At 40.3% G+C, this 20,897-nt stretch overlaps 1 protein-coding gene across 9 annotated transcripts in view; it reads right to left on the bottom strand.

The window, feature by feature from the left end:
• The window catches only part of plecb (plectin b), a 145,096-nt gene that overhangs the window by 78,478 nt on the left and 45,721 nt on the right, over positions 1 to 20,897 (bottom strand). For 2 of the 9 annotated variants that reach the window (XM_083918589.1, XM_083918588.1), the window contains exon 1: positions 7,107 to 7,146. The exons of the other annotated variants lie outside the window; for them this stretch is intronic. In XM_083918589.1, the coding sequence (XP_083774715.1) occupies positions 7,107 to 7,140 (34 nt within the window). In that variant the 5' untranslated portion in view covers positions 7,141 to 7,146. Of the gene's footprint in view, positions 1 to 7,106; positions 7,147 to 20,897 lie in introns of those variants that run through there. 9 annotated transcript variants of the gene reach the window in all.

Raw genomic sequence — 20,897 nt, forward strand, 5'->3', positions numbered from 1 at the left:
TTAATAGCGAATCATGCCAGGAAAGACATCTAAAATATGGGATCACTTTGAAAAGAACAAGGATGACCCCATGAAAGGTCACATGCAAACTTTGCAAGAAAAACGTTGCCTCTCAATCGTCCATGACAAACATGACCTACCACCTAAACATGTAAGTAACGTTGGCCTAGATACATGCCCAAATGGTTCCCGCAGTCTCCTTGCTGATTTTTTTCAGACAAATTCAGAATTAAAATCTGAAATAATTTGCCGGTGTCATTAACAAGTGGCAGACTTATAGCGCGCGGCTGTAAAATAATGGTAATAATTAATTGATTGATGGTGAATTATGTAATTCAGTCGCTGAAGCTATATTGGGAGGGGGGGTATATACGTCGAATATGCCACTAACCGCTCTAAATGACAACCAATGGTCAACCAAGAAAATTCTTAGTCGGAGGCAGCCCTGGTAGAAACGGTTTGCTACTGTATTGACAACGGCTTACCACACACTCACACGCACACGCACACACACACACACGCACACGCACACGCACACGCACACGCACACGCACACACGTTCTTGGCCTTTTCTTCTTTATGAGGAAAGTTCAGAGTAACTAAGATAGCATTGTTTGCCCCCACCCCACCCTTTAAATCACACCCCCACACATTCATTTCAGCCACGTTTGATGGTGTTTCTCCTCTCCTCTATTCTGTGACACACCATGAGTTTCACAGCAAAACAGCACAGTGACCTGCCCTATAATGGGGGCCAGGCTGCACCCAGGTGTTACAACCCCTCCACTGGTTTATCAACCTGGGTAAAAGAGCTCCAAATGTACCTCAGAGGAAAGTCATGGTCTATGAGGGCAGTTCCTGACCCATACCTTCTGCACCAGAGAACTCTTTCAAGTCAGTATGATTAAGTGTGTAATGCAGAATATATATCACTAAACCATTAATGCATCCATGTCAGTAGGACAAATGTGACAGATTTAATTTAATTTAATTTATGCAGTACTTATTGTTTCAGATATTCAGATGCTCCGGACTATGCTCCGACAACAATCAACCCACAGAAGAAGAGGCACTCACCTGGAAAACAGAAAAAGAGACAAAAAAAAAAAATCAGAACTGTATTATATAACAAAAATTGAAATACTGTTAAATGTAATGTATACACTTCACTACATCTCTTATAGACAGTTCAAATGAAATCAGCTGGGTTAATAAACAAAGGAGAAACTGGTCTTCCAAGTGTGTTTAATTAGCAGAGACTTTTGCAAATACTTCCGTTAAATGGGTGCATTTTTCTCCACATGCTGGAACACTCTGCTTTTAATAGCTGCCCAACAAAGAGCTGTGCTGCACACTCATCATCACGCCTGAACATTCAGGTAACTTTATGTCTGCTAAGAGAGAGGAGATCTTGATCTTTTAAATCCTTTTGCACGGAGGATTAAGCAAGAACAATCTCTGGATACGAATAATATGTCCAGGAGGCAAACTCAAGTTAACAGGCGAACATCTCCCTCTGCTGGACGAAAAGAACACAAGCACGTTGGGTGTTGCAGAGCACGATAGCAAATTACAAAGTACTACTCATGGGTCACCATACTCTAAGCTATTTCAAATTCCATCCCACCCAATCTTCCATACTAATAAATGGTATGCCTAATGCAATTATTTATGTGGACAAACTGAGACAATGACTGATAACTTGTAAGACATAATTATTTGGACTGTGTCACAATGAATCAAGCAGTAGATCCATGTATAAAGGGAAGGGAGTGTTTAAAAACAGACTGGATGTTAATGCTTGAGACCAAATGTTCCGAAGCTCTTCGGTGACGCATTTCAGATGAAAGGCTCACATTTTATAGCTGTCCTTCATACTGGGGTCATTCCACTCTGGCCCCAACACTTACCACCCACATCGCCCCACTACTGTGTAGTACAGTACATACCCCACATAAGCACCAGTAGAGTGCTTGTGAGTTACATTTGAATACCAGCTACGAAACATCAGCCCTGCTACCGTTTCTAATGTGTAACCAACACTGTGTTAAATCATCACCTTATGACATCCAGGAAATATCCTGCTCTAAAAAGGGACCTGTCTAACTTTTGGTATGGTTTTCAGCAGCTGACTGCCACAAGTGTTAATGGTGCATATGTATGGTAAATATTTTACATGAATTATTATGTTATGTTGAAGATAATAACCTTTTAGTGGGCAGGTCAAATTATTTTTGTCCCATGTTGACAAATGGTTCACATTCTGCTGCTCATTTTTAATGGTTAGATCTTCTTTTCAGGGTTTTACACCCCCAGTAAACATAAATTCCTAATTATCTTAATACTTTATTTTAGACATACTATATGATAAATAGGAGAAAAATATGTCAACAAAAGATTTAGACAAAAAATGAATAAGGAGTGAAAATAATCAGTTGAAATCTGAGCCGATGATGAAGCCTTTGGCTGCAGCAAACATCTATTTTCATTATTAATTAATCCGACAATTATTTCATCTACTTATTGATTAATTTTGTCTAAAATGAGTATAAAAAATATTCATTACAGTTACCCAGAGCCCAAGAGAAATCTTCAGATCACTTGTAGGCCAACAATTTCTGATTTAAAAACTGACTTTTGAAACAATTCATAGTCAGAATCACTGCATATTTATTTTTCTGTTGATCAATTGTACTAAAAGTACCTATTCTCATTCCTATAAACAGGAAAAATCATAGCATGCAACTTGCCTGCAACAATAAAGTTCAAAGTTGCTTCTAATGATAACTCACATGTGATGACAACTGCTGCCAGAATCATGTCCTGCTTAAGTTTGTGAACTCATCAAATATATATCCAATATAGAAACACAGTATTTGAGAGGAAGCATCATGAAACAGTCATCAGACTGGATTTCCTGGATAGGCAATCTGCTACCGGATATTAAACATATGTCTATCAAGGATGACATCATGGGCCAAGGAAGCATTATTTTATCCAAAGAGATTGTCTCGAAGCCAGTTATTTGTCACGGGATGGCAAGCAGCCAGTTTCATAAGAAAAATGGCTGCATCATTCCTAGAAATTAACAATTATATTTAACTTTCAGAAAAGAGTAACTGCTCAGGACTAAACAGTGACTGTCCAATTTTCAAATGGCTCTGGTTCCGCAAAGGATTTTCCCATTAATTTACTGCATTGACGTTTCAGAAAGTCCTTATAAAACAAGTCTTGAAGTGTATTTCCTGTGCAAAATCATCCCATGGTCTTTTTTGGCACTTACTTACATTAAATAAGCCATTGAGGCAGTATTTTTTGTGTATGACCTATTAACGGAGAAATTAGGGAGAGACGCTAACAGCTGGACATGACTAACACTGATTAGCTCAGGGCAGTACGGTGAAGGCATTAAAACATCTTTTTTAACCACTAATACTGCTCAAAATAACACCAAACCTCCAAGAGTCCTTACACATAAAATGAAGCACCAAAGCAACAAAGTAGTTAGTGAACACAGAGTACCAGCTCCTCTCATAGTAAAGTGCATTCAAGTGGATCACCAAAGTCAATCGGAGAGGAAGGAGCCCATTGGTGCTTTGTTTTATGTATAATGACTCTTATCATGCTACTGCAGAGGTTCCGTGTTATTTTGAGCAGTATTAGTGGTACCAATCGAACTGCTCAGCAAACTCAATTTATAATCAGGTTATCTGAATATTTTCTTTGACGTGTCAAGCCTAACTCAAGATTCAAGAGTATAAAGCCTGATGTTTGGTGCATGCCGGCCCTTTCCACTATCTGTTTTGCAAGGGCGCCATTGCTGCATCATTGCTACACAAGACGAGTTTGATTGGTTTAAAGAAATACAAACTAACTGAGTGTTTTACCCTTATACCATGGGGTGTAAGGGATGTGGTCTGGCAATGTAAAACTAAACTCAAGATAACCCTGATGACACCATCAGGAAAAGCAACCCTGATGACATTATGAGGTTTATTTTTCAACTTATAAAAGCTCCTCAAGAAAATTACATATTGTTTTCACTGACTGACTACAACAAATTGATCATTTAAATGTAAAATGTAAACATTTTTAGTCAATTATAGTGAGATTATACAGTGACTGGTGTCCATAGCTCATGTTTTGGTGCCTCCTACTCTTTGGTTGCCCACTAGGGGGAGGAGAATGCGATCTCCCCCTGTCCACCACCAACACGACAAACAAGCCACATTCCACCAGTGAATACAGCCTCAGAAATCTGCCCTTGGCTTTTATTGCCTCAGTTTTGCTGCAGTGTTGGGAACACTGGTCACTGCCAGACAGACAAACCTCCACTGGCAAAACACTCAGACAGTAACACACAGTACACTACTTCTTCTCACTCTGTGGGAGGTCTTTGAATCGTGCCGCAGCCTGATGGAAGCTCAGTGGGAAATTCTTCCTCAGTAACCCCAGAGTGTGACAGCAAAAGGTCTTTGAGTCAGAGTAAAATCCTCTCTCTGTGGGTTCTGGACTGAGAGTCAGCACAACGGCAGCATCACACTCAGCAGAGCACAGGGAGAGTAATATACTGCTCAGGCTTCTGAAACTGGGACATTAACTGGCAAATTAAGGAGATCGAGACAAGACAGTAAATCTCTGTAGGACTACAGGGCCACAGTCAGCATCCATTCACTACTGAGTTACACCTTGAAAGGTTTCCTCCACCTTTGATGCGGCATTATGAGATCAGAAGTCAGTACACTGAAATGAGGTGTGTTTGTGTGCCATTTACAACATTCTGATTTAACACTGCACATATAGAACACCACTTATAAGCCAAACAGTGAATAAAGTACAGTGTTTTGTTGATGCTTTTTGATTTTTTTGTACTCCAACGTATTTGTAGCCTTTGCATAAATACTACAATTGCAGAGATTTGTTTCAATCAAATCTGTAAGGCGTGCAGTTCAGCGTTGACATCTCGACAAATAACTGGCTAGAGTTTCCGAAACTCTGTGTTTGAATATAATAATGCATTCATGTGTGGAAAAAGTGTATTCAGACTCCCTGAACGGGTCCTTTGTCTAAAACTGCTGTTTAGAACTGTAAAAGCTTTTATTAAAAGGCAATACAGTGGGTCGAGTTATAATCTCCACTTAAATCTGTGGCAGAGTAATAAAACATCAAGGAGATTCTAAGTGTTTTTGATCATTGAACTGTTGTTCCTGTAAAATGTCATCTCTTCTTGAGAAGGATAAAACAAACAATTCTAGGAAAATAACACGTTTTGAGGAACGGCATGAGGACATTAAACCTGTAGTCCGCCATGCTACCGTACACACAATCATTAGCGACTTTAAAGCATGTTGTCCTGTGTCCCCTGCAAGCACAGACAAGAAAAGCAAGTAGGCTACAAAATATGGATGACACACTGATCCAGGGGCAAACACCGAAGACAGACGAGAAAAATGTTCTTCTGGCACCAATGAGAAAAAGTATGTCGGTTCATGATGCCAACTGGATTCAGGCTCACATTTCTTCATTAAAGAAGAGACTTGGAATCATGATAACTACTGTTCCATAGTACTTTATACACTTCTATATTTCAGTAGAATTACAGTATGTTATTCTTTACATCAGGGGTCTCCTTTGTGACTGTTTTTGATTGACCGTATGTCACTACCAAACATGGTGATAAGCTAAATGTCAGAGTTGTTCCATTGCCATTTTTTCCTCTCGATTCAGAGTAGTAGGTGGTTTAGCAGTTGTAGATGTATAGAACTGTTGTGTGGCCTGGCTCGGGTTATACATACAGAGAGTGACAGAACTTAATTTTGTTTGTTAGTTTGAGAGTCAGTTATAACGTTAAAAGAACATTAGCTACTTCAAAGTAGATTTTTTGGAAGGGCAAAATAATGTGGTATAGGGTCAGGGCAAAGTGATACAAATAGATGCATTTTAGGCAGTATCAGAGGCATTCTATTAAATATACACAACATTTGCTGATAACAATTGTTGGTCCTTTCAGTTCATTTCATTATCAATTGATGTGTAGATTCTTTTTGTATTCATTAGTTAATTATTTAGTTCACAAAGTGTCAAAATAAAAGAAATATAATAGTGAAATTGTTGTTTTGTCACGCAGTCTCAATCCTGAAGATGTAACATTTCTTATGATATTAAACGGACAAGCTGAAAAACATCACATGTTCTTTAGCTATGCTTTTCCTTGATAAATAGCAATTTCTTTATCATTAATATTGTTGACGATAATCAAGCACTAATTTTACTAACTTGTAACAATCCTCCTTTTCCAACTGTCTCACTGTTTAACCAGACAGAACAGCAGAACACTCATATGCATCCACTTAGGCTTCACACACACTCAGCTAGTATTCATTGTTGCATGGTTGCATAATATCACAGCAGCAGAGGGATCAACTGGAACTGTTACAGATTCCAACGTTCAATATACTCATAATTTATAATGCATGTTAACTTGTGTTGTGACAAAGTTTCTTGCAACCACATAAATCCTCTGACAAAACAAGTAACTATCGATGATGAAATGGTCTTCCCAGATATTGTAATGCACATGCATGATGCACATTATGCAAATATGCATTGTATTTTTAATCCTGGATCTGTATAAAACCTATCACCGTATGTGTCCTTTTATGTCATAATATATCTATAATATAAATTGAGTATTTACAGGTAAAATAACGGATGGGGACGACCTTCAGTAGTTACAAGTAATACCTGACAAATCAAGGAGTTGCAGCACATTGATCCAAAAATCCTGTCAATCCAACGTTGCCATAAAGCAATCCAGCTCATTAATTTGCAACATTACCTAGTACAATACAACCAGAGACACTTGAGGGATAGCTTCCCTTCAATGGTAATTTCCATCGTTTCACGCTAAACAACTGTACACCTGTTACGTGTTTGCTGCTGCTTTATAGTCTGACCCATGTGCAGTCCCTCCCACAGCCTAGAAATGATCTCTCTGTCTGCTCTCCACCTGTATCACTTTACCTCCTGGCTTTGTTACCTGTCTTCTTTCTCTCCTTTCAGCTGCACTTCTGTTCACTTGTGGTATAGACAACAGCGTGGCTTACCTTTGCTCGAGAAGAAGGACTCCATGCTGAACATTACAGTCAAGAACTTTGGAACTTTAAAAGTTACTGTTGCGACTTGCCTCCCGACAGCTTTCCTTCGGCTTTCTTTTTGATCTGAGTGTGTCACACCGGATCTTTGACTTTCCCTCACTATCAATGTTCCTTCTCCACTCAAACATGACCCGCTGTGTAGATCAACAGAAAAGGAGTCTCCCTCCCTCCCGTCTCCTCCTTCACAGGTCAGAGCCGCCCTCCATAATAATACCTCTGTTGTGTGAATGTGCGTGTGTGAGTGTGTGTATGTGTATAGCGCTGAAGTGTTTGAAAAAGAGCTAAAATCTCAGAGCAGCAAAAAAGGCAAACAAGGGCGTAAAGTTGAACAGGAACAAAGAACGTGAGTGAAAGGATCATATTAAATCTGGCACAAGTACGCTGCTCATGCTGGAATAATAGATGAGATGTTTAATTCTATAATTACACTCACATTAGGGCTAAATGCAAGGTTTCAATGCAGCTTTGTGTGGAACAAAAGACATTTTTACCACCAAATGTATCGTGATAGCGTGTCAAATTATCTGGCAAAAAAAAAAAAAAGAAAGTCTGCGTGCCAGAGACAAAAATCTATTCACATCAGAGAGATGTCAGCATTACAGATGACACATACAAAAGGGATTGCAGCATTTAAATGCACTGGACAAATGCCACACAGTGTGGTCTCAGTGACATGGCTTTGTGCCAACACTTTTCGTTTGTGTGGCAGTGCGTGAAGGAGTGTCAAAGTTAAATATAGTACATGTATGCAATCAGGCCATCTCACAAGGTCTACTTAAATTCATCAGGCATGCAGTGATAACTCTAATTTCAGTAGATGCATTACAGCCACTATAAGTCCAATAATCAATGAATTATATCCTTCATGTAATGTAAATAGCAGCTGTGGCAGTATATGGTTGGTGTGGTGTAAAAGCTGTCTAGTCAAGCAGGTGTTGACTGAATGCGTACTGTGCACAGTGTTAATGATTAACACATATTCTTGAATTGCAGCATAGCACCACACACATTAACCCGACCGGGAGATATCAAGTGGACTCGATAAAGGAAATGAAGCCAAAGGACAAGTCATAATAATTATTTTATTAAAGATGATCAATGAATGCTTTTTCCCCCCATAAAGTTCCCTCTCTATTTTAATAGTAGTTCTACGTTAATTGAAATTAACGTTTAGTTGTTGAATGATAAAGCCTTTCTTTGTTTCTTAAGTCTTCTCTGAGTCTGATCAGCCCACTAATCCTCCTCTGAAAGCCCAAGGCTCATTTGTTGAGTGCTGAGTCCTGCTCCTTGAGAAAAATCAACAGTGCAGCATAGCCAAAGTCATACTCTCCGCATTTGTGTGTCCGCGAGGATCTGTCTGTCTCGGTCCGCGTGGTGTAAATGTCATTATTCTGTGGGCATCAGCCCATGAGCGTTAAGGCAGACTGACCACGTGCAGCACAAAAAAAGTGGCTGTGTTTTACTTTCTAAGGCAGAAGGTTTATCAAGAATGATATATCCAGCTTTATCTTTATTCATTGACCAGGAAATGTGTGCAGCTGTTGACTCACTCTTATTAGACAGTATTCAGAAATGTGTTTTAGATATTTTACATTTTCAAACTATTAGAATATTTAAGATGAATTGGCTAAAACATTGTTTAGCTCATAATAATTCCCTATGTTTTTTTTATTCCCAACCTGAAGTTTGAAAAGTGTGGTGGATTAAGGTTCTTGCTTTCCTGTAATCTGATTTTAGGCAAACTACCCGTCAAACTTGCCCACGTTCATGAACAAGGCCTTGACACATGGAAGATTGCTTTAATGCACAACTTCTCCCCCCACATGTGTATTTTATGCAACAATCAACATGTTGTACAAAACAATAAGACCCTATTCTGGAAGGATTGGTACGACCTAGGTGTAGTCTTCATTTCTGAACTTTTAAATGATAGGGGTGACCTAACTACCTATAATAATATGGCAACATTGTGCTTAAAGCATGCTGTGCTGCCCTCAAGTGGCCAAACACAACTATCACAGGTTTAAGAAATAGAAACCATACTGCATATGGAAAACTGATTTTGTGCTTCATGAGAACATGTTAACACACCACCTACATGCTTTTGTGACTGTAATAGCTACACATTTCCCACAGGTTTTAAAATGAGGCAGTGAATATTTCAGGCTACTCTTGGTTTCTGTCTGGTCATGTCTGCCATGAGGGAGACACTAAGTCAAATCACAGCTGTGGATCAGTCCGACTATACTGTAAGGTCTTTCCCCTGGGCCTCACTATCACCAAAAGTAGCTCAACAACAGAAAGGGGAAACTACCCATGATGCCTTTCCTAGCAGGGATGCCGGGTTTATAGTGTCACAGGAAAGTCCTTCATTGTGTGCAAATTGCTTAAGGGACTGAGGACAAGGGTGTACCACGAACAGGAGCAGTGCCAGGTTACATACATGACAATAACAATGTGGAAGTTTTCCAACAATAAAAATATATCAGAATGTACTGTATCCTGCCACAGCTGGAACATGCTAGAGAAAGACTGACACATAATAAACAGCAGAGGAATTTGATGTAATTCCCATTTGGTGGACTACCAGGAAACATAGGGGGAAGAGCTATTCCACAAGTCAACAATAACAAGAGCCACACAACCCATTGTCCTGCCCTCTCTTCTACCAGACCACACAGAGCAGACCACACAGAAGCCAGCTGACCTCCACTCATCTTCACTCCTGTGCCCTTAATGAATTCTCACTGAATACTTGTAAATAGCATGATGAAGGTTGAGAAGAGGTATACTCATTGTTAATGAATCTAACTCTATCTGAGTGGGAAATTTTTCATTTCACGCTCCCAACTTTAAAAGATCACTTTCTGTGTACCAAGGAGGATTTCACACATTTTTAGCGTGGACATCATCTATTTTGGCGACTAATCGCGGCAGCCCTAGTCCCTGCACTTGGTGAAATATGAGAGCAGAGGATATTAACGGTTGTGGCGCTAATCAGCATCGCCCCTGCATAATGAATATAGGGGAAACTTTAGGAAAAGTAAAAAATATGTGTTGAATTAAAATATTGACATGATGCATTTTCAGTAGGGGTGTGACGTAGTGTTGCTTTCGTCAATGAAAATGATGACGAAATATCTTCGTCAACGAACCTCTATCACGTGACGAAAACTAGACGAGACGAAACGAAAATGCTGGGCATGTGACGATGACTAAGATGAAATATATAATGCAATTTCGTTGACGAATAAAAACGAGACGAAATGTCTCTTCATTTTCGTTGAGGAAAACGAGACGAAATAACGTTGTTTCGTTTCGTTTAGTCACGTTATTATTATTATTATTTTGTAGTTTTCTCCCAGTCTCGCGTCTGGGCGATGTCACTTCCTCAATCCCCACATGCACATTATTTGGATTCTGAAGCTGCCGCTGCTGTGGGTCATCGTTACCGTTAGAGTAAACTAAACTAAAGAAACATGAGAACAAAGTGTGACACCAGAAGGGGCTTGTGTTTGAGAGGAAAAGAAGAAACACTTTCATTACATAGACGTGGAAAGCAAAACGGAATGTGTTGTCGAAAAAGAGAGAAATGCAGCCACAAAATCACAGGAAAAAACACCACGGATCTTAAGAGACACTTCAGGGCATCCCATAATGAACTTTAGGTAAGTCAAGACATTAACGTAACGATACTTTCCGTTTTATTAAGCTCATGCGACATGAGGCTACGGTTAATGTGTCGGGTTTTAACGCTAGCTTTGGCGTTAGCCACTGGAGGTGTGTGTGTGTGTGTGTGCGCTAGACTAAAAGTAAAACAGGCCGCCAAAAACAACACTAGTGTGACGAGACCCTCAGCTCACGAAATGAGACGATACACAACATTGAGTTCGATACACGACATTGAGTGCGTTTTCTTCGGCTGTATATTTGTTGTGGACACATTAAACATATCTTCATTGAATGTTTAGAAGCTGCGGGGGCCAGCAGTTTACCTGTTAATGTTACGGGACACCATCTCCTTACAGTTTTTACATATTGTTCGTGTCTTATTTGTTCTGTTCTGTTGCCGTTTATTCACTTACTTATTGATAAAGCAAGACAACTTTTCCCCTCGACGAGAAATATCATCATATTTTAATATTGTGAGATCTCATGGGACAATATCTCGTCACACTCCCAATTTTCAGTGTTGGTGTTAGTGATTATGACGACTAATCAGAGCTCTGTCTGCAGACTCCACACTTCCTCTCAGCTCTAGCTGAGCAACTTTCAGCACTTGGCTGTTAGTGAACATAGTGGAGCAGTTAGCAAATAAGGAGCCAGCAATTCCCCAGGAGCTGTTGGAGACCAAAAACAGAGATAAAAGAGGAGAGAACATTAGACTTACATTCACCACCCGTGGCCAGAAACATGACTTTGAATGAGTGCTTATGTTGCTCTCAGTATGTCGGACGTATAAAGAGACAACTGTATTTTAACACCTTCAACTACACCACACTACTGTGTAAGTCACTGCAGTGAGTTCTGATATGCTAGATCACAAATTGTGTCTCCGTTTTCCTGATCCTAAGAAGTTTGAAGATCATTATTCAAAAGGACGTTCCACTTTGGATTCTTGAATTTGAAAATCAGTGAATTAGGGAGCTGCCAGTCAGTGTGCAGTCTTAACATATGACTATGGTTGTGGTCTGAAATAAAGCCTATCAGACTCTGACTGCAAATAAATAAAGATTAGTCAGTGAGTCACTTCCAGTCTGAACTAACATCTAGTTTAAGAAGCTGTTTAGTCCTCAGTCTCTACCAGCCAGCCATTGGAAAATCAAACACAAACAATGTTGCAGACAGAGAAAAGCAAACACCCAACCCTTGGCATTGACTTATCTTCACACTTCAAGTTCAAGGGGGCTGCTGTCGATCATTCCTTTAAGAGTCAAATCGTGAACTGTCCTCTGTCCTCTGATCTTTTTCTCATCCAAGCTTTAATTAACTCAACTCAGCCTCATTCCAATCCTCTGACATGGAGCTTTTGTCAAATCGTTTGTTGCCTTTTTTGGCTTTTTTGTCAGCTGGCTGTCTTTGATCAAACACTAAATGTTTGTCTTTAGTCTTACTCCCAAACTGAAGCCAAGTTGGATTGTACTTATTTGATCCAGGCTACTGTAATACTGAACAAGCAAACAGATTTATTTAAACTCAGGCGAGCAGTAGTGGAAAAGAACTAAGTGCTTTTACTCAATTAACATATTCACTTGGTTAAAGCCGAAGTCGGTAACTTTCTATAAAAAGAAAATATGTTCATTTTTTTCATATTTGCTGAAACTGTCAGAGCCCCCTCTGTGTGCTCCTAATGGTATCTGCTAGTTTCCACTGCACCCAACCTACAACAACCACTCAGAGCGGTGAGTCTATGATGCAGCGTCAATGACTGCGCTGCACTCTAAAGACTTCTCCGAACTAGGCTCACTGATCAAATATAATAAATATAAATATATTGATAACTGCCAAATAAGAAAGATTGTGATCAAGTTGAGCCACAGCTAAGCCCCGCTCATCACCAAACTTTCTCATTTAACCACTGAACGGTATATTATAATATGTTTCTGAATATCGAGTCATATTTGATCAGCGCTGCCTAGTTTAACAGTTTTATTGAAGTTCAGAGCAGTTATAGACACTGCATGAGAGACTGCTCCGATACGATTGGTTGTCAGGTGCAGTGGAATCTAGCAGATGACATTAGTAGCAAACAGAGAGAGGTGGAGCAACATTACTTTTTCACAGATCTCACAGGTCACAGATCTCACAGGTTCCCAGGTCTGCTTCAATGTGCTGTCAGGATATAGTGACAGTTTCAACAAACATGTAGCTTGAAGGTACACGGTAAATTGTTTTGAGGTACTTGTACTTATGTTCATTTTATGCTACTTTATTATACTTCCCTAAATTTGAGAGGTGAATATTGTACTATAGTGTACTACTATTGTATTATCATAGAATAAACTACCCCACAGTATATTAACAAATTAGCTTCACTTTTACCAGCTTCAATATTACAGTGACAAAAACATTAATGCATCAATACTTATTATCCAATCAGCACTAATCATGCAGGATGACCCATTTCCGTATAATGTATACGTTATACTGAAATTTAAAAATTCTGCACAATGACAACCTTTTATATCATTATCTTGATGCTTATACTACTGAGTAATTCTCCCACCACTGCCAAGGAGTAGGTCTGCACAGCAGCACATTAGAGACAGGGTCAGTCATATCAACAGTTTCCATTAAAGCAGCTACAACTTCCTGAGTCCTCAAAAGCCTCTTGCAATGTTTCCTTCCGTTCTTTGTGTTCTCTGTTTCTTCAGTTATGTCAGCAAGAACCAAGATGTGAAACATGGATCCAATATAGCAGATATTACAAGAAACAATTGCCAGTAAAGAAAGTAAGGTGAACTGCAGATTTTACAACAGTATCTAGTAATTTACACAACCATTGTTTCCTTTCCAATATACATTCATTAAGAAACATGCATCCTTCCAGCCTGCTATGGTCTATAATTGATATCATGGTATAATATGAAGGATAGACGTGACAGAATTATATCACGGTATATTTATCTCAAAGTTTAAGTTTGAGTATTTTCCTTCATGCTACGTCACACTTTTACTCCACTACATTTATCTGATAACTTAAGTTACTAGTTACTTTACCAATTTAGATTTGTGCCTCACACTGATATACAGTCATATACAGAGTAAACACACAGGCTTTATAGTGACAGTTATAAACAAATACTTCTCAGACACTGTGGTGGTGATTTAACTATGGATTTAACCAGACTGAAACCACTGTGAGAACAACAACAGGCACGAAATGAGCTGTTATGGAGAGGAGCGATGCAGAAGCACATGAAGTAGAGCAGGCCTGGCCAACCCGCGGCTCCCGAGCCGCATGCGGCTCTTTGCCTGGTTTCATGCGGCTCTAACGTTCATATCGAAGTTTGGGTTTGTGTTTTTTCTAATGTGCGTGTTCGCTTCGCTTGAGTTCAATATGGTACTTTCGCCAAACGCGCATGCGCGTTAGATGAAAATACGGCAAAGTTTCCCAGTAGGGACAAAATCTTTTGAGTAAACAAATTGTGTCAAGTTCGCCTTCAAAATGGCAGGGAAAAAATGCACAGCCAAACGAAAATATCAAGATGAACACAGGACGTTTTTAACAGAATGGGAGAGTTTATATTTTTTTGTTGAGCGTAATGGCAAGCCATTCTGCCTTATATGCCAGGCGTCATTAGCGCATTTCAAAGCGTCAAATCTTCAGCGCCATTTCAGCTCACTCCATGCTAACATCGACCAGGAATTTCCAAAAGGAACTGAACTTCGCAAGCACAAGTTGGTCACTTTGAAAAGCCAGGCAGAAAAGCAGAAACAGTTTTTCCACAAATTTACGAAGTCCTCAGAGACCGTAACGCTTGCATCGTATCAACTGGCTTGGAACATTGCGCGGGCTAAAAAGCCATACAATGAAGGGGAGTTCGTTAAAAAGTGCCTCAGTGACGTTGTTGAAATCTTGTCTCCTGAAAACGACAAGCTAAAACGAATGGTATCAGAAGTCCAGCTGTCCCGCCACACTGTTGAACACAGAATATCGGACATTAACACGACTATTGAATCACAGTTGCACTCTGCCCTTCAAGCATGTGAGTATTTTAGTGTCGCATTGGATGAGAGTTGTGACATACAAGACAAGCCTCAATTGGCAATATTTGCACGATCTGTGTCAAACGATTGTGTGATCAAAGAAGAACTCCTTGATATTGTGCCATTAAAAGACAGAACCCGTGGCATAGATGTGAAAGAAACAATGATGGCTGTATTTGCGAAAGCAAATCTGCCCATACAGAAACTAACTGCAATAGCCACGGATGGAGCGCCAGCCATGATCGGGTCTGTGAACGGGCTTGTGGGGCTGTGCAAAGCTGACCAAACATTTCCCGAGTTTTGGAATTTCCACTGCATCATCCACAGGGAGCAACTCGTGTCTAAATCATTGAATTTAGACAACGTCGTGAAGCCTGTGATGGAAATCGTCAACTACATCCGTACACATGCGCTTAACCACAGGCAATTCAAGAATCTTATCGCTGAGCTGGACCAAGGGCTTCCAGGTGACCTGCCGCTGCACTGCACTGTGAGGTGGCTATCGAAAGGCAAGGTACTTTCTCGCTTCTTTGAGCTTTTGGATGCCGTGAAACTGTTCATGGAAAAGAAGGACAAGGACTATCCCGAGCTCTCGGACCACGAGTGGATTATGGATTTGGCCTTTTTGGTTGACATGCTGTGTCACTTGGACAGACTGAACCTGACCCTGCAGGGTAAGTTAAAAATGCTGCCTGACCTGGTGCAAAGTGTGTTTGCGTTTGTCAACAAACTGATGCTGTTCAAGGCACATATTCAAAAGGGAGATTTAACGCATTTTCCCACTCTACTAAAAGCCACGGGCACCAGCGTCGCCCTGAATAAGAAAAGAGCTAGATATGCAACACTGGTTGAAAACCTGCACGAAAGCTTCGTGACCCGGTTCCGTGATCTACAACTGAAAAGGCCACAGATTGCATTCCTCGTTGACCCAATTAATGTGGAGACGCACTGTTTGAAAGCCCCGCTAGTCACAGATGAGGCTGCGGCTGAGTTGGAGATTATCGATCTTTGTGAGGAGGACCAACTGAAACCTGCTTTAAGGGAAGGGGTCATTGAGTTCTGGAAAAGTGTGCCAATGGAAAAATACCCCAATGTCAAACGGGCTGCACTTAAGATACTGTCAATATTTGGGTCAACATACGTCTGCGAGTCTGTGTTTTCTACCCTGAAACACGTGAAATCAAAGCATCGATCTGTTCTGACTGACACCCATGTGAAAGAATTGCTTCGAGTGGCAACAACTGAATACAAGCCAGATCTGAAGAGGATTGTTCAAGGCAAGGAATGCCAGAAGTCCCACTAAGCACCATGCACAGTAAGAGAAAAAATATATTTTAATTATTATATTTTTGTTTGTGGACTTGGTTGAACTGAGAGTTTGTGTGTGTGAGACAGTGCACACAATGTTCAATGTTGAAAATGACTGGCCCGTGGGCTATAGAAGTCAAATTCTGTCATTATCATGTTGGTGTGTGACATTTACAATAAATCTGGCTAAGCAGAGGTCTGTGTGTGTGTGAGGAAGGGATGAGGCGATGTTCATGTGTGCCCATGTGTATGATGTGGCTCTTTGCGGTAACACAGTAAAAAAATGTGGCTCTTAGGCTCTGACTGGTTGGCCACCCCTGAAGTAGAGTATAGTGGAAGTGTGGGGAGCTTTGTGGCTGCGTGCCTACTGGAAGCACGTGAACCACGTATCCCAGTGCGCTGAGAAAGTTGGGCTAAGATGCGAGAGAGGACAGCAGTCAACATCAGCCACTACGGCACCGTACACCCCTTCATCCATCTATCCATCCAGTTCAGCTCAGATGTGTGCAGGCTGTTTACCTCAATTGACTTGAAAAATGTTTTCTTGCTTTCTGATTTCGTCACTTTCAGTTGTGCAAATTCATGATATATTCTTTGTACTTTTTGTTCCAGAGGAGAGACTAAATTTCTTTTTTGAGTCTCTAGCTGAAAAACTTTCAGAATTCCTGTTTTACAGGGTCACATGGGGCTAGAGGTGGGGTATACCCTGGACAGGTTGCCAGAATATCACAGGGCTGACGCAAAGACGGACAACCATTCATGGTCACATTCACACCTACAGCTGATTTAGAATCAACACTTAACCTAACCTGCATGTCTTTGGATTCAAAGGACCCAGAGGAAACCCACGCTGACCTAGAGAAAACATGCAAACTCCACATAGAAGGGTTTAAGCTTGCTGTGAGGCAACAGAGCAAACAACCCCACCACTGTGCCATTGTGTGACAAATGCAATTATCTGTAAATTTACATGTGTGATAGAATTCTCGCTTCTTAAGCTGTAGATGGTTATACAGCACAAAACAGGACGAGGTCACTATTCTGCCAACACATAAAGCTACTGTAAAATGACAGTTAATGATAGGGAGAATTGTGTGAGTGCTGGCAGAAGACCATGCAATCAATAATCTGTATCAGCTGCCTCATTCACGCTTCATCAGCTGCTGCTACCAGCAGATTAGTAATGTCCAACTCATATTCTTACTGATGTACAGCATGGCCATCAGTTCTGCCGGCACAATCCTTGTTGGGTTCCCTCAAAAAGCAGAGCATTTTTTGACAAATCTAACTGAATAACTACTTGAGACACAAATGTGTCTGAAATTGTGGTAGTGGTAGAAGGGGAAAGGGTAAAGAGAAAGGAACACTCTCCAGCCACCACTTCTGATCTCAAAAACCCACCGACTTTGGTGATTCCCTGACCTTTCCTCGAGAGCCACCATGAGGTTGACATTTGCTCTTTTAAGTGAAATGTCAGCTATGGATTCCAATAAAATGTGCTACAGACGTTTGTGTGTCTTTCAAGATTAATTGTAATAACTTTGGTGACATCAGGTCAAAACAGCAATTTGTCCAAAACTTTGGTTTAAGATGAAATACCCGCAAAAGTAATGGATCGACCTTAGCTGTACAGTACTTTGTGTTTAGTGCTAAGTAGCCAATGTTAGCATGTTGGCATGCTAAACTGGTACAGAAGTAGAAAACATTACATCTCCTTTACATCCGTATTTTAATATTGTCATGGTTAGAATGTAATCGTGCTGACATTTACATTTGGCTCAAAGTACCGTCTTAGCACAGCCTCCCAGAGCCCTTTCATGGCTGCAGACTCTTAAGGAATTTGTGCACATTGTTTGTACATGTTTTTGTAATCTGTCATCTGAAAAAAATCATTACGCACAGAAACATTGCACATTGAATCCGATACGTTTTATTAGAATTGTTGTGATTCACAAATTCACAATACAAAAGAAAATGCTATTGTGCTTTATCTCGCTCCTTTTCTCTCATTCCTTTCCCTCCAGTGGACCTCTCTCTGTTTTCATCCTTACACTGCTGCTCCCGCTCTCTGTCTCTGCCTCATCTTCTATTTCATCCCCCTCCTCGTCATCATCATTCACCTGAAAATTACTATGTGACCTCTTGAAAGTAGGCCATAAGAAGTTGATGTAAATGTGATTGACACACTGTGAGGTTATGTTTATTTAAAAATTTAAAAAATACTATGGACAAAGTAGGGAAATTTGACGATATCCCAATCCTGATCCATATCATTGTATATTAGTGTATTAGTCTTTATGAAATGACCATATAATAAATCCTAATTTTGTATTCTCCTGCGTGAATTTAATTTGTAATAAATTAGTATTTTCTAATTTTATTAAGAACTTTAGTACAAAATATAAACTCATATTAAGCGTCAGAGTTTCTGCAAAATTTTAGTTAGTTTGTGCTTGTTATCAATTTAGATGAATAACTGTGTATCACAACATCTTAATATATAATTTCATCATGACACAATTCCAGTAAAATATGATAAATGATCATCAAATGAAATGGTTACCAAGCTCTAATTGAAGACACCACTTTAAAATTTACTAACATGCATTGCCATATGTCTCACATGTAATAGAATAAATGTTAATTTCAGTGAAAGATTATGTGAAAGCTCTGATAACAAAAACATTATCAGTCTCAATCCAGGCCTATGAGATCAACCCAAAGCTGTTACCTAGTGTGTGTCTCATGAGGCAAGAATCAGGGACCAGTAATGACCAGATGGAAAAAAGCACTGCAGGGTCAGAAAATCTAAGGCATACTTCTCAACACTATATGACAAACACACACACACACACACACACACACACACACACACACCACTAAAAAATGCCATGGTATAAGGTAAACACACATAGGACGTTCTGCCTCTCACTCTGTTGTCAAAGAGTATGCATGCATCATTACCCCATGCTGTGGCGCCGCCTCATGTCTGACAGCAAACACCGGCCTGAGACTGTCCTGAATGCTAACAGTGTTCTCTGTAATCAGCAAACTGGTGATAATGTGACCGACCAGTTGTTATTGGCACAGCTCATCCCTCACATGAATGCACCATGACGACAGCTCAGAGAGACACTTCAAAGTGTGTTCACGCAGACCTGTAAACGCTGACACAACAACATGTGATTATGGGAAAATCTCATCCTAAAAGTCTATTGATAACAGTACATGTGCTGCGTACTACTATATTTCATACATCTTTTCTTGTGTGGTTTAAAGGGGGGCAGGAAATCCAAAGAAACATCAGTAGCCCTTTCAGGATGATGTGACGAGTCATCTCTCGGAGATTTGAGGTAAACAACTAGAGATGCACCGATCCGATACCTAGATCAGATATTTACGGTGGCCCTGAGGGGCAAATCACTACAGCAAATAGAAAACACAACGCCAAATCCAAAACCACAACGACAAATCTGAAACCACAACGACAAATCCAAAACCACAATGACAAATCCCAAACCACAACGACAAATCCCAAACCACAACGACAAAACCCAAAACCCAAAACCACAGCGACAAATCCCAAACAACAACGACAAATCCCAAACCACAACGACAGATCAGAAAACACAACAACATTAACTTCTACCGGAAAGGGCAGTTCTCTCTGATCAGAGGATGGACCCTCCTGGTTGGACAGACGGACTGTCTGTCTTTTAACAGGAAGGAGCGATGGAAACCCGCTGCAGCTCTACATGGCCGTGTAACGTTAGGGTGCTCTGATTTTCACGGTGATATGACGGGTTTCAGAGTGAGATATTGAAGCCGACACCGACACACATGTGAGGCAGATAGCTGCTGCACCTCCTTCAGCAGCTTCGTCAGCCTCCGATGCAGTCGACGCCCCGGTGGGAGTAATGGCAATGGCCGTGAAGATTCAGCTGGACGAAAACATGAACTGTGCATCATAAGCTTAATTTCTTTATGTTTGTCAGCGTCCACATAAACCAGCATAAGTGTTGCAGTCATAAGAACCGAAGTGTGGTTAGTACTCTTGCTGTAAAGCAGCCAAAACACACCAGCTAACAAGCTAACCCATTGTTAGCCCGCATTAGCAGTTAGCATCGGATTTTATCAAACCTAACGTTACAGGTTAACCCGGCAAAATCTGTAACATCAGTTCGCTAATGGTAAAACCCTGAAGTGTAGTTACAGAGCGTTAGTTTGAGATTATGTTTGCACAGCAAATGTATAATTTACGGTTGTAAGGACTGTTATTGCCTGGGCCCAGACAGCCCACAGACAGTTAAACTGAGCTATCTGGCACGTAACGTTAACAGCGATGTTGGTGTGTTAGCGTCAGTTTCTAAGTTTAATGGAGAGACTGTCGGCAACCTTAATGTAGGGACAGATGCATCTACAGTTACAGAGCTGTTAGTGTTGTAGATTCAGAACAAAAACGTGCATTTACTCTGCTATCAAGCATGAACTGTTGACTGTACATGTTCAATATTAAACAGATCCACTCCACTGACATGATGCTGTGTAAAATAACACCACTGAGTATAATGCAGTCAGACACAACCCTACTAGTCCCTCTGACCTCAATGATAATATTATATGATAATCTTAATGACATAATGTGATGAACTCATCTCAGTAAAGCTGGACTTATAAACACCTCAAATACGATTCAACTGCAGACTCATAAAAAAAAAAAAA

Source organism: Echiichthys vipera (genome assembly GCF_963691815.1).
Source record: "Echiichthys vipera genome assembly, chromosome: 8".
NCBI classification, from domain to species: Eukaryota; Metazoa; Chordata; class Actinopteri; order Perciformes; family Trachinidae; genus Echiichthys; species Echiichthys vipera.